This window comes from Olea europaea, chromosome 7 (genome assembly GCF_002742605.1).
Source record: "Olea europaea var. sylvestris chromosome 7, O_europaea_v1, whole genome shotgun sequence".
NCBI classification, from domain to species: domain Eukaryota; kingdom Viridiplantae; phylum Streptophyta; class Magnoliopsida; order Lamiales; family Oleaceae; genus Olea; species Olea europaea.
Window position 1 is genome coordinate 16,938,491 of NC_036243.1, and position 12,722 is coordinate 16,951,212.

Sequence of the window (12,722 nt, forward strand, 5' to 3'; positions counted from 1 at the left end):
TATTTTGCTAAGTTTAACATAATGAAATCATTTTTTTAACAATTTTTTATATTGATAATTTCATTTATAGTGTTAAATAATGTTATAGCTATTGTATGGATTCTAATTTGAAAACAAGTTTGCTAAATTCATCATAGGATACAGAAAACCACATCAAACTTCAAAAATTGTTCGCGACAAATCGTTCATCGAGATTGCAAATATAGTCATTAGACTTGCGCTTTGTTACTGTCATGCATACGATAAGTTATAGCATTTGGTGTCACCCGAGATATGAACGAAAACAAATGAGTATGAAACCAAGATTTAATTCAATTTTTTTTCGTACATTGTAATGAAGTACAACGTCTAACCCAAAAAATTACCAGAGATACCAAGTACAAGGAACAATACAAAATTCTAGATTCAGTTTATAGAGAATAGAAGTTCTACAAAACATCGCAAATTTGAGCAATCCACCGGGTATCTATTTTAAAATTACAGGGACAGAAGGATATGATTCATTAGATTGGGTGCTTTCAAAATCAACACAGCTAACGAACTTGACCAATCGGAACAGGGAGTTAACCCTATTCATGAACACACCATTCTGGATATTACCTTTCGACAGCCTAACTTACATTTTATATCGACATCGACTCTGTTTCTCTAATTTCACATTCTTTTATGGTTACATCGACAACCAAATCGTTCAATTTCCAGCAGAAGCACGTCCATGATTAAATGTACCACTACCTAATTTAGAATGTGCAACCACATCAAATTCAGTACACGATAAACCAGATCCACAAGGCAACGATCAATTATTAGCTGGCATCTTTCTAAAACACTGCAGAGAAGTCAAGATATCAGGAATAGAAACTTTGTTCTCCATCTTGGTCTATGGCACAGGTATGCGGTTCAGCGACCCTTATCATTCCGAACACTTTTGTCGTCTCTCTCACTAACACGGGGACTGTATTGGCTGGTTGTAGACGGGGAATACCCAGGTGCACTAGGTGAGTATCCTCCACTTGGACTGAAAATAAAACAAAAAGTAGGAACAGATTAGAACCAAACAAGTAGCTGAATTACATTGTCTGACTTTGGAATAAACACCATCAGCTAATACAGTGCTACCACTCACCTGTATGGTGGAGAACTAGGAGTATAGTCCGGACTTGCCCCGGAGTTATATGGGCTGAAAAGTCAAATAATAACGTAAGATTCACACACATTACATCAAAGCACTCTCATCATGATTCTTCTTTCAAGCAATCCTAATCGTGTAATAACCAATTTACCTGCTTGGACTATATGTTGGACTAGAAGGAGAATACGTCGGAGATGTGGGAGAGTATGAAGGCGATGTCGGGCTGCAATAAGGATGAAAACTCAACCAAGTCATTCTTGAGTCACATTGCAGAAGTTAAATGCAAAAAAGAACTCATAATATAACCAACTACATATGATGAACCAACCATATGTGATAACGGTAATGACTCCCAACTTAGCTAGTCTTACGTTACTAGACATAGTAATTAGCATGAAGACAATTCAACCAGTAAATTACACAGCAAGAATTACAAAGAGCTTTACTTACCTGTAACTTGGAGATGAGGGACTGTACGGACTAGAAGGTGTGATCTTTGGACTAGTAGGCGAGTATGCTAGGGAAGGGCTGTATCTGGCTGAGGGATTGTAACTCGGTGATGTAAGTATGCTAGGGAAGGGCTGTATCTGGCTGAGGGATTGTAACTCGGTGATGTAGGGCTGTAACTTGGAGAGGTAGGGCTGTAACTGGGGGAGGTGGGGCTATATCCAGGAGAGGTTGGGCTATATGCAGGTGAGGTGGGGCTGTATGATGGAGAAGTTGGACTGTATGACGGAGAGGTGGGGCTGTACGATGGAGAAGTTGGACTATACGATGGAGAAGTCGGACTGTATGACGGAGAAGTCGGGCTGTACGCAGGAGAAGTCGGGCTGTATGCTGGGGAAGTTGGGCTGTACGCAGGAGAAGTAGGGCTGTAACTTGGAGATGTAGGGCTGTAACTTGGCGACGTTGGGCTGTAACTAGGTGATGTTGGGCTGTAACTGGGAGAAGTTGGTGAATACGATGGACTTGTAGGAGAATATGCAGGACTTGTTGGGCTATATCCAGGAGAACTAGGGCTATAGGTCGGGGAAGTGGGACTATAACCAGGGGAAGTGGGGCTATAACCGGGGGAGGTGGGGCTATATCCAGGGGAGGATGGACTGTATCCAGGAGATGATGGGCTGTAGCCTGGAGACGATGTCGGTGAAAAAGCCATTCCACCAGCGTAAGGAGAAAATTGAGCATCTGTAACAGGAGATAACCGCAGATTTGGACTCAGTAGATAACTTGGAGACATCATGCCATCGTGATATGGTGTTCCAGAATGTGGTGAACGGGCAGGAGTCATGCCAAAATCCATGCCCCCTTCCATGTAGCTCGGGAGAGGGATCTCAATGGCTTGTTTCAACATCTCCTCATTCAGCAACAAGGAGCAGTCTCCTGTGCCAATTGGTGCAAGCTGACCTAACATTATATTTTCAGTGACACCCCTCAGGTAATCTGTTTCAGCAAAGACAGCGGCATCAAGTAGAATGTCAACAGTTTCTTCAAACGAGCATCTCATCATGGGCCCAGTATCATTGCGATTAATCCCGTGACGGGTGATGGCCATCAAATGACCACGATATGTCATGGTATCACACAATATTGCCAAATGCCGGTAATTTACATAAGATCCATCAAAAGATATGACAACACGCAGCTCATCCAGTAAGGCTTTTCGAACTGCCTCAATTCCAAGAACTTCGATAACTTCAATTAAGTGATTACTTGTGGTCCTCCTCGCATCAACATCTTCGTGACATATGACAGCCAAAAGATTAACACCTTCAGTATCCAACATCCACTCATTCTCTGCCTTAAATCCTTCAGTTTCATCAAATTTATTTAGTTTACTGTTTTTTATGAACACCTTATTAATATCTGGAATGCCTCGGAGAGCCATTTCTGTTAACATGTTACTTTCAATCTTTTTGAGGAACACATCATCCTCGGCTGATTCATCCTGCAGCTCACCCTTAGGAGCTTCATCATTCATAATACGAATACGGAGGATCAGTTTCTCAGCATTATCATCATTAAATATGCACGTGAGATCGTCATCGAATTCAAGATTAATCTTTTCTGCTATGTCTGCCATGCTGAGCTTCTTATCTACCATCATCTCTCGATTTAATTCTATTCGAAGCAACCAGGGAGAGATCTTGTCAGGGTCAATCTCTTCATCAGGCATCTCATAATAGGACTTCACAAATTCAACGTCTTCCTCAATAATGGTGCTCATGGGATCAGGGTCATACCATACTTCTGTAGCTTGTGTAACACTCCGTAAAGTTGTGTATTCTAGAGCACACTGGACATTTTTGGCCCTCTCCTTTGTTTTACCTACTTCAGGCTTCAAGTATACAGACAGCGATGGTGTTTTTATTTTCTTAGCAACGTTAATAATCTCCCTCAACCGCGGAACACCTAGAGTAACATTTTTGGCACTCACACCAGCATAGTGAAAAGTATTAAGAGTCATTTGAGTCGCAGGCTCACCAATTGATTGCGCAGCAACACAACCAATCATTTCCCCAGATGCTACAAGTGACTGCAAGAAGCGAGATTCTATCTCACCAATAACCCAGTCAAAAGCTTCACGAGTAAGTCTGTATTCCTTTAAAACTCTCTTACTAGCCAAAGCACTGCGCAATAATATATTGAAAAAAAGTGTGGCATTCTTCTGAGCTTCCATACTCAGGTAATCATCACCGACAACCACCTTAAGCCTTTCTTGCAGCTTATCAACAGCTTCCACGATCTCCATTGGGTGCATATCAGAAGGCCTTCTAAAGTCAACTTTAAAGGTCTTTTGTGCATTTAACACAAGCCTCTTGATATTTACAGGCAGAGGCCAAGAGTTGTCACCTGTTGTCGCAATCTCCGTCGCAAGTTGGTATCTATCCACTTCAAGTTTCTGAACCTCTGCATCGAACACGCTGCGAATTTCACGGATTGTTTTTAGATCTTCCACAGCTTCAGGCAACATGTAACTAGGATTCCAATCTGGATCATCAATCTCATATCTATACATGTTATTGAAATTTGATTTCTTTAACTTCAAAGATTCCAATGGCTGTGATTCAATCCAGACAGAATCCATACCATCTTCCCCGTAAAGAAACTGAATAACATCCCCCAAAGAGTTCCTGACAGTCCCATCATACTTAACCATGATATCCTCCATGGCCTTTACCAATCGCCTCTGTATGTATCCAGTCTCAGAAGTTTTCACAGCAGTATCTATCAGACCTTCCCTACCACCCATAGCATGGAAGAAGAACTCTTGAGGGGTCAACCCTCTTAAATACGAGTTCTCCACAAAACCACGACTCTCTGGACCATAATCATCTTTAGTGAAGTGGGGCAATGTCCGGTCTATGAATCCAAAAGGAATTCGTTTACCTTCAACATTCTGCTGCCCCACACAAGCAGTCATTTGTGATATGTTTATAAAGCTTCCCTTAGATCCTGCAGTTACCATAGCCTTAAGATTGTTACTCTCCGACAAGCTCTTCTGTGCACTGCTTCCAGCATCATCACGGGCCTTATTCAACACCTAAGGGGACAAGGAATATGTCAGGATCAATAAATCTCAGGCAGAAAAATGAATTCATATTACATACCTGGTTCACTCTGTTTTCAAATGATTCCATCATTGTTCGACCAGGTTCAGCCTCCAACTGCTTTTCCTGCGCAGACCTGATAAGTTCCTTCACCTCATTCTTTGCATTTGAAATGGTTTCATTAATTCTCTCCATTGTTGAAGCATCAGCAATTGTATCTCCAATTCCAATGCTAAAAGCATTCTGCAAAAGCCAATAATTGACCAGCCATTGTGTATGTCCCAGAAACTTCCGAGCAGCATCTGGACCAACTTCCTCCCTGGATGCATTAGCAATGTTACATACAAACATGAGTAAGGAGCACATTTAAGCAGCTAGTATCCCAAGTGCAGCTATATTACATGAATGAAATAAAGGCTGTGTTTGAGATCCATTTTTATGTAGAATAGGTTTTGTAATGGTAAAGTTTTTGGAGAATGTGTAGTTAAAGGGTAGAGAAATATTTTGGGTTTACATGTAATTATTTTATTGAGAGATGTGTGGTTGAACGAGTTTGAAAGAAAATGAATTTTTATAGAATAGGGCTCAAACAGGGGCTAAACATTTTTGGCGCAGAGTGATCGCTGTGATTAGTTGGCAACTATTTTTCAGCCAAAATACATGAATGTATCACATAATATCAGCATCAACACAATACATGTGTATTATTCAATGCAGATTTTAGCAACACATTTAATTAATCACATGCAACACCAGAAGGCATTCAATCAAAGATGGGAATCTGTTTACTAAGCTCATGAGCATTCATTAAAAATGAGAATCTATAGAATAAAAACAGTTTTCATTGTATTTTACGAAGTAGAAATTAAACACTCTCGACAGCTAAAGCATTATCAATTACCAAATAACATGTATAAGACTTCCAGTGGAAGTCCCAAGTGTCTTCTTGCATAGGGTGCCAGAAAGTAACTCTCCTTTCTCTATTCGAACTTGAGTGTCCCCCGGAGTTATGAATCCTTTTTCAGATTCTTGATGCCATGCTGCATATCTCAGGAGATTTATCTGTCTTGGAATTATTAGATTGAAAACTTGTTTTCCAGTCCAAAGAGGCCTAGGTTTTAAAATTGCTGGAGCTGGTACTTTGCCATCAAAATCCTCCCACCACATCAAAATGTTCATGAAAACATCCTGAACAAGATTAACATAAAGGGTTCAGACCCCACTCGGGGAAACAAAAGTAAATTTACAACAACAAAGTACAGCTTGATTACTTTCTCAATAAATGTATCTCTTTTGGTAATTTTCCGGCACCCTAAAAGTGTATCTTGGACAATCCCCATTACAGGCCGATTTGATTGAGGTGACACAATGCATTTAGGAACCAACATCAGTTCAAGCACTTCAGCTCTAGTTTCAAATGACTGGGGAACATGCATGTTCATTTCATCCCCATCAAAATCAGCATTGTAGGGCGAAGTAACAGACAAGTTTAGGCGGAAGGTTGAATAAGGCATGATCTTGATTCGATGCCCCATTATTGACATTTTGTGGAGACTTGGTTGCCGATTGAACAGGACAAAGTCCCCATCATTCAAATGCCGTTCCACCTGTATTAATGACAATAAATTTAGGCACGAGCACTCAAAAATCTGAACCTAGATCATTGTTGCTCATAGAGTTAACAATGATCACCTTATATCCAAGTTCTAGATGTTGATCACTGCTTTTCTTCAAGTACCGTAGATCAAGCCTTTGTCCATCATCCCTAATTATATACTTCGCCCCAGTTTTACCTGGAGGAGGATGAGGCCCATATTCCACAAGCTCTTTCAACCTATATTCAAGGCCAAGTTACTATGAGTGAGTAAACCAATATACAGGAAGATAGACAATCAAAAGAACAAAATGAAACAAGGAAACCTTTCAATGTTGTAAGGAGTAACTGTTTCTGGATAGGTGAGATTCAGTGCAATACTCCATGGTACTCCTATACTAACATACCTATGCCTATGCAGTTAAAATATCGTTCTTTCAGGAAAGCATTTCAAGAAATCAAGGCACCTGGGGAAGCATGACGGTTGTTATTGAAAACCACACAATTGCTAGAGTTATCCATAATAAGGAAAACTTGAAAGTTTTTAACTATTCTGGATTTGTTTATGAGTAAAACTAGATTTTAAAAGAGCAAGCAGCATTCATGATACATAGACATAAATGATTGTCTGGTACAAGTTGCATCACACTTGATGTGAGATTAAATTAACAACATTAGTCTCAACAGAAATAGTTGTCTTAACTCCTTACATATGTCGCATACCCTCACTGACTATTATTCATCATCTTGTTAATAAATGGAAGCTCTTCCTCTTCCTTCAGTGTGTGAATGCTGGCAAGATATAGATTCAAACAAGGAACTTAGAAAAATCAAGTCAATTCAGCTGTCTTTAGAAAACAACAGCCATCAGTGATTCTATATGTTATACAAACATTTCAGGGCACAAAGCTTGATTTCAGAACTCCTCTGCATACCACGTCTGCAACAAATTCTCTCTTTCTTCCTCGCTGGAAATTAAAATGAGGGACCCAAATTCTTGAAGGGGTCATTGTTTAACGATATAGATAATAGGAAAGAAGAGATAACAATTGATTCTTGCATCTGGCGAGGGAAAGAGTGAAAACTAGAAGTTTAGGACCTCAAAGAGGAATAAGATGATTGTGAGAGTAATAAGAAGGCAGGTTGACCCTACTAAACGATAAGTCACCACAAGACCAAGTAAAACAATTAGTTTCTAGAATCGAAATTTGGATTGAAGTAGTTGAGACCCAGCAAGATGTGTGGTCCTCATTACTGTTTCGAAATCATTAATGGCAACACACCATTTGATGTACAATACATACCTTAATGAAGTCATGATTTCATTTGTAAAATGATGTCCAATACTTACTTTGTGTATTTCATTATTGTTTCCATGGCAGCTAAAGAATAAAAAAAATCCGTTCACAGAGGACATAAGCGGTAATCTTAACATGAAGAACTAAGGTGAACCATTTATGTAAATATCAGATCAAATTTTGATGCATTACCTAAGAATCTAAGATTCAGCTTCATTAGACATCATATTGGGTATTCTATTTAATACAAATAAATGGATCTGCCGTTACTGTCGACCTTTATAAAGAGAAGCATAACTCACACGCCTTGTTCATATAATCTATCAGAGATCAGCACAGATTCTTTTACTGTATTGATGTAACTACTTTTATACTCCTATTCCTTTTATACTCCTATTCCTTCCACGAGATATATGCCAGGTGTGCAGTATATGTAAAAAGTTCAAATTTACACAACTGTCTATGCAGAAGCAAGGTCGATGTATAGGGATGATTTTACAAATTTTTGGACATGTCAGCTCCCATCCAATACAGAATTTTCGTCAGATTTTCTTTGCTTTTCACATAAAGGCTCCATAACCAAAATTTCACATGATCTAATAGTTGTTACTTGATGCATTTAAAAACATTTTCTAATCAGTAATCAAATCATCAAATTATAAATGATCTTATAATGAGAAGCACAATTCACAAACCTTGTAAGTAAAATCAAAGTTCCAGAACAAAAATTTCACATGCCTTAATAGCATTACTTAATGGAGCTCACAGTCAATCTCTAATCAATACATCAAAGTCAAAATCTTCAGGACATCAAACATACCTCATCAGCTAATATTTTGGAGCAATTGAAGCAAACACATCGCATGATGCTGAGCACAGTCTTCAAGAAGCCAATATGAAACATGGGCTTCGCAAGCTCAAGGTGACCAAAGTGTCCAGGGCACTCTGCCATGCTCGCCATACATGTCTCGCACTTCATCTTCCGATCAATGGTCCCCAGACGTGGGTCACTCAATCCCCCTGGTTTCGGCTTACCTCTTTCCGTCGTCTCACTATGCTCTATGTGAACCACAGACATTTGCCTCTGCCGAAAGCAAATAAATTTCGATAATCAATAATTAAAGCGAAACAGATTTTGGGAAAGTTAAAGAAAAACCATAGAGAAATGGGGACTTACGATTTCATCGGGACTGAGGATGCCAAATTGGACCACTCGGACCTTTGCCACCTCCGCCGGCGAATAGGGAAAGCGTATATCCATATTCACCGTTGAATCACCGACTTATAAACTTTTAGGGTTTCGTTTAAGAATCCAATCAAATTGCTATAAACAGCTGAAGCAGAAGTGTTCAAGTTCGATATAGATTTGTTGTAATTTTTGGTCTTTTTTTGCTTATTTTTTCATTTAATATCTTTGAGTAGTTCAGAGAATGAGAAATTGTGAAATACAGAAATCTCCGATTTCCGCCCCTTTGAAGAGGAGAGTCGGCCAATTAAGACGAAGATTTGGTGATCTGAGTACTATTTATAGATGGAGACACTGATTAGTGCAAGGAACGCGTGTAACACGGACCGGGCTTTTTTATGGGCTTTTGTAAATGTTGAAACTTTGGCACTAAACAAAACTCTCAAATCGAATCGAATAATTTTCTTAAAGTTTAACATCTGAATGAATATCTGAATCGATAATTAATGAATTTGGTTCAGTTCTAGGTTCTAGAACCAATAATCAATTTTTTCTAATTTTTTTGTATCTTAAACAAGTCAAATTATTTTATTTTTTTAAAAATAAATTTGTTAACTAATTTACTTCAAACTCAAAATGTAATTTTTTCTATTTCTTAAGTTAAATATTTGAATCTAGAGACAAGTTTGGTTCAACTCTCGGTTCTAAATTGAGAATCGATAATCGAATAAGAAAATAATTTTTTCAAAATAAATTTGCTAACTAATTTAGTCTAAACTCAAAATGTGATTTTCCTATTTCTAATTTCCAACCCAGACCAAATTGAATCGAATTGATTTAAGTTTTATCAAAATCTCTTATTCTATAGTAGTACCTTTTTGTCGTCCTGAAATCAAATTGGAAACTTGTTTACGTCTCCCTTCATTATTATAAGCTCACTATATTTCTCTTTTTACGATATTAACAATCAAGTCTATTAAAAACTTTAAAAAGAGATGCGCAAAAGAAATCACAAGATTGAACTACTTTATTTTGTAAGAGCTAAAATTGAATATGTTATTTCTTGAATTAATGTAATATTGTTGTAAATATTAAAAAAAACGATTATTGCATGGAACTTGGAATCAAATGGAATTAAATTGAATTAAACCGAATAGAACCGAAGCTCGAACAGTTCCATAATTAAATTTAAATCCGACAATTCCACATATTAAATACTTGAAAATTCAAGTTTGGTTAAAGAGAGCCGAATCGGATTATGCCCGGTCCTAGTGAAATCATTTATATTTTAATTTTAGAAAAATTTCATATCTAAGAGTTTAATTATGATCAATTTCAAAACTAAGAAATAAAGTTTAGAACTTCAAAAATCAGGTACTATTAAATTTTAATTGATTAAAAATATATTTTATTGATTAAATATATTAAATCACAATTCTATACAACTTGGTGACAAATTAGCGAATTAATTGATTACAAATTATTTCCTGTTAAAAATAAAAAAAAATTTGGTCACAAATTATTCCCGATCATAAATCAAAATTTTTACAAGTCACAATTTATTCATCGATCACAAATTATCAAATTAATTTGTCACATATTATTTCTCAGTCATAAATTATCGAATTAGTCGATCACAAATTACCAAATTTTGAGTCACGATTACACATTCTTTTAGGTCGCTTATCATTTATTGGTCACAAATTAACTAATTTATCGATCACACCACTCAAATAATTGATCACAACCTTTTTGTTCATCGTCATAGCCACCTCCACTCCACCATCCTCGTCGTCATCCCCCCCGCCGCCGCCACCAATAACAACATCAAACCTCACCATCGGCACTGCTGCAAACCACCAGAATTGTGTTCTTCCAAGCTAATCCATCTAACTCACACCTCCACCAAGCTCGAAGCGCTTCCATCGTGATTGCGACAGCAAACAATAACCAGCTTCCTTCACATTACAAATCACGCCACCTAATAAACCATAATATCCATAAGCCAATGCCATCAGATCTATAGCAATTAGAGAGAAGACGGTCGGAGTTTGTGGTGATGGTCAATCAAATCTAAAGAAAATAGACAAAAGCCTCACCGACGACTACTCGTGGGCTCGCGCAAAATCACATCTTCGTTCCCTTTTCTCTAGTGTCTCGCAGGCGGCTGAATCGCCGCTCCCATTTCTCTAACGTCTTCGCAGACGATGATTGTGAGGTAGTAAGAAAGAGAGGTAGAGTATAGAGAATGAAAAATTAATTGAGAATGTGGTAATGAATATTAAGGTTTGGGGTGTGGGTAATTAATAGAATTTTATAATATTATAGTTTAATATTAAAAATTTGTATTATGATATTGTTTTTGTATGTATAAATCACAATCTTCATTTTTGAAACGTAATATTTAAAAGTACGTCTCAATGTAATTTTCTCTTTAGCTTTTTATACAATGGAGTCAAAAAATTTGTGCTTAATTATCTTGAGCTCCATTTTTTAATTTTTTTTAAAATTCATATTTAATCATATATTTTTTAATAAAATAATTTTACATGTAAATTAAAAACTTTTTCTTACTTTATAAACATACTTTCTCTAAAAATCACTATCACAAAACTAATTTTTCACAAAAAAAAATAAAATAATAATAATAAAAAATAAAGCACACAAACAAAAGGATTAACACAAACAAAAGGCTTAATCTTTTAACATATTTATTCTGAAATATTATGTTTTTGTTTATTTGTGTATATTCGAGAAAAATAATAAAGAAAAACCTTTTTTTTCCATGTTATTGCCATCTTTTGTTATTACCCGTTTCCATTTGAGGTCTAAAATTTATGCCCTCGTTTGGTTTGGATAAAAATTAAATTTCAATAAATTTAGATAAAAGTTGATAAAATATATTATTGAAAGTTGATAAAGTTGTGGATCCTATTGAATATAGGGTTATATATATATATATATGAGGGTGTTTGGTAGGAATTTTTATGTGAAAATACATTTTTGAATAGTAAGTTGATGGGAAATGTGTGGTTGAAAAATAAGAAAAAGTTTTTGATTTACGTGTAATATTATTTTAATAAAGAATGTGTGGTTGAAAAGAAGAGAGAGAAAAATGCATTTTGATAAAAATGGGTGCCAAACAGGGCCTATATATATATCTCAAATAAGTACAATTGATAATTACTTTGTGTTTTCACAATAATTGATCGTTAGGTAGAATGCTCAAGTACTAAATAAAATTAAAGGGCTCCAACTTATCCTTAACGACACATGTTATATGCAATACTAAATTTTTAAATGCAGCTTGAGGTTGATTTTAAATAGTTGCCTATTCATATCATTACACATTGGTCCCAAAAAATAAAAAATAAAAAAAAATTACCCGATTTACCTTTGGGTAAATTTCTAATTAGATAATCAATAATGCTACTCAGCCAAAGCAGGAGACAGGGTAGAAAACAGGATTTTAAAATTGCTGATGTGGCATAAAGAAATGAAAGGAAAATACCATAAAAAATAACAAATGTCAGGCCCAGGGCTGCAACTTGAAAACGAAAGTGCTGCAGCCTTTTTCGTTTTTCACTTATGTCGTGTTTGGCTAAACCTAAGCACGTTATTTATTTTTAACTCTTTAGCTCCAAATATAATTCTGATTTTGTTTAGCTAAAAATAATATTTTTAGTAAATTTTAATAAAAATTGATAAAACTTTTGGATCCAATGAAATGTGGGTTCGAAAATGAGTTTTAGAAAATTAGGACCAAACATTGACATATTCATTAATTAATAATTCATCTCACAATTTCTTAAAAGTAATTTTACCTAATAGAGAAGTTTTAAAAGTAGCCAAACATGCTCTTAATAAGGAATTCTAGTGTCAACTTGTTTAAAGAATTTGAGCTTCATCCATAAATTCTTGTCGATGAAAAAAAAAGCTTTTTTCTAATTTTTAATAATCA

At 36.2% G+C, this 12,722-nt stretch overlaps 1 protein-coding gene across 1 annotated transcript; it reads right to left on the bottom strand.

The window, feature by feature from the left end:
* Positions 1–378: 378 nt before the first annotated feature.
* On the bottom strand, positions 379–9,067 carry LOC111397987 (DNA-directed RNA polymerase II subunit 1-like). The gene is made up of 15 exons (XM_023024951.1): positions 8,753–9,067; positions 8,396–8,659; positions 8,328–8,350; positions 7,582–7,659; positions 7,007–7,069; positions 6,604–6,690; positions 6,376–6,517; positions 5,955–6,290; positions 5,585–5,871; positions 4,744–5,002; positions 1,729–4,676; positions 1,583–1,696; positions 1,284–1,355; positions 1,127–1,180; positions 379–1,018 (listed from the first exon to the last, which is right to left on the bottom strand). The coding sequence occupies exons 1-15, from the start codon at positions 8,834–8,836 to the stop codon at positions 901–903; spliced, it is 4,929 nt and encodes a 1,642-aa protein (XP_022880719.1). The 5' UTR covers positions 8,837–9,067; the 3' UTR covers positions 379–900.
* Between the last annotated feature and the right edge of the window lie 3,655 nt (positions 9,068–12,722).

What these genes read in the sequence shown, in the direction of transcription:
- LOC111397987 (XM_023024951.1), bottom strand. Translation starts at nt 8,836, where the DNA reads ATGGATATACGCTTTCCCTATTCGCCGGCGGAGGTGGCAAAGGTCCGA. An exon ending in GAGATACATTTATTGAGAAA is followed by an intron (nt 5,872 to 5,954) that starts GTAATCAAGCTG and finishes AATCTTGTTCAG; the next exon opens with GATGTTTTCATGAACATTTT. An exon ending in CCTAGTTCTCCACCATACAG is followed by an intron (nt 1,019 to 1,126) that starts GTGAGTGGTAGC and finishes TTTTATTTTCAG; the next exon opens with TCCAAGTGGAGGATACTCAC.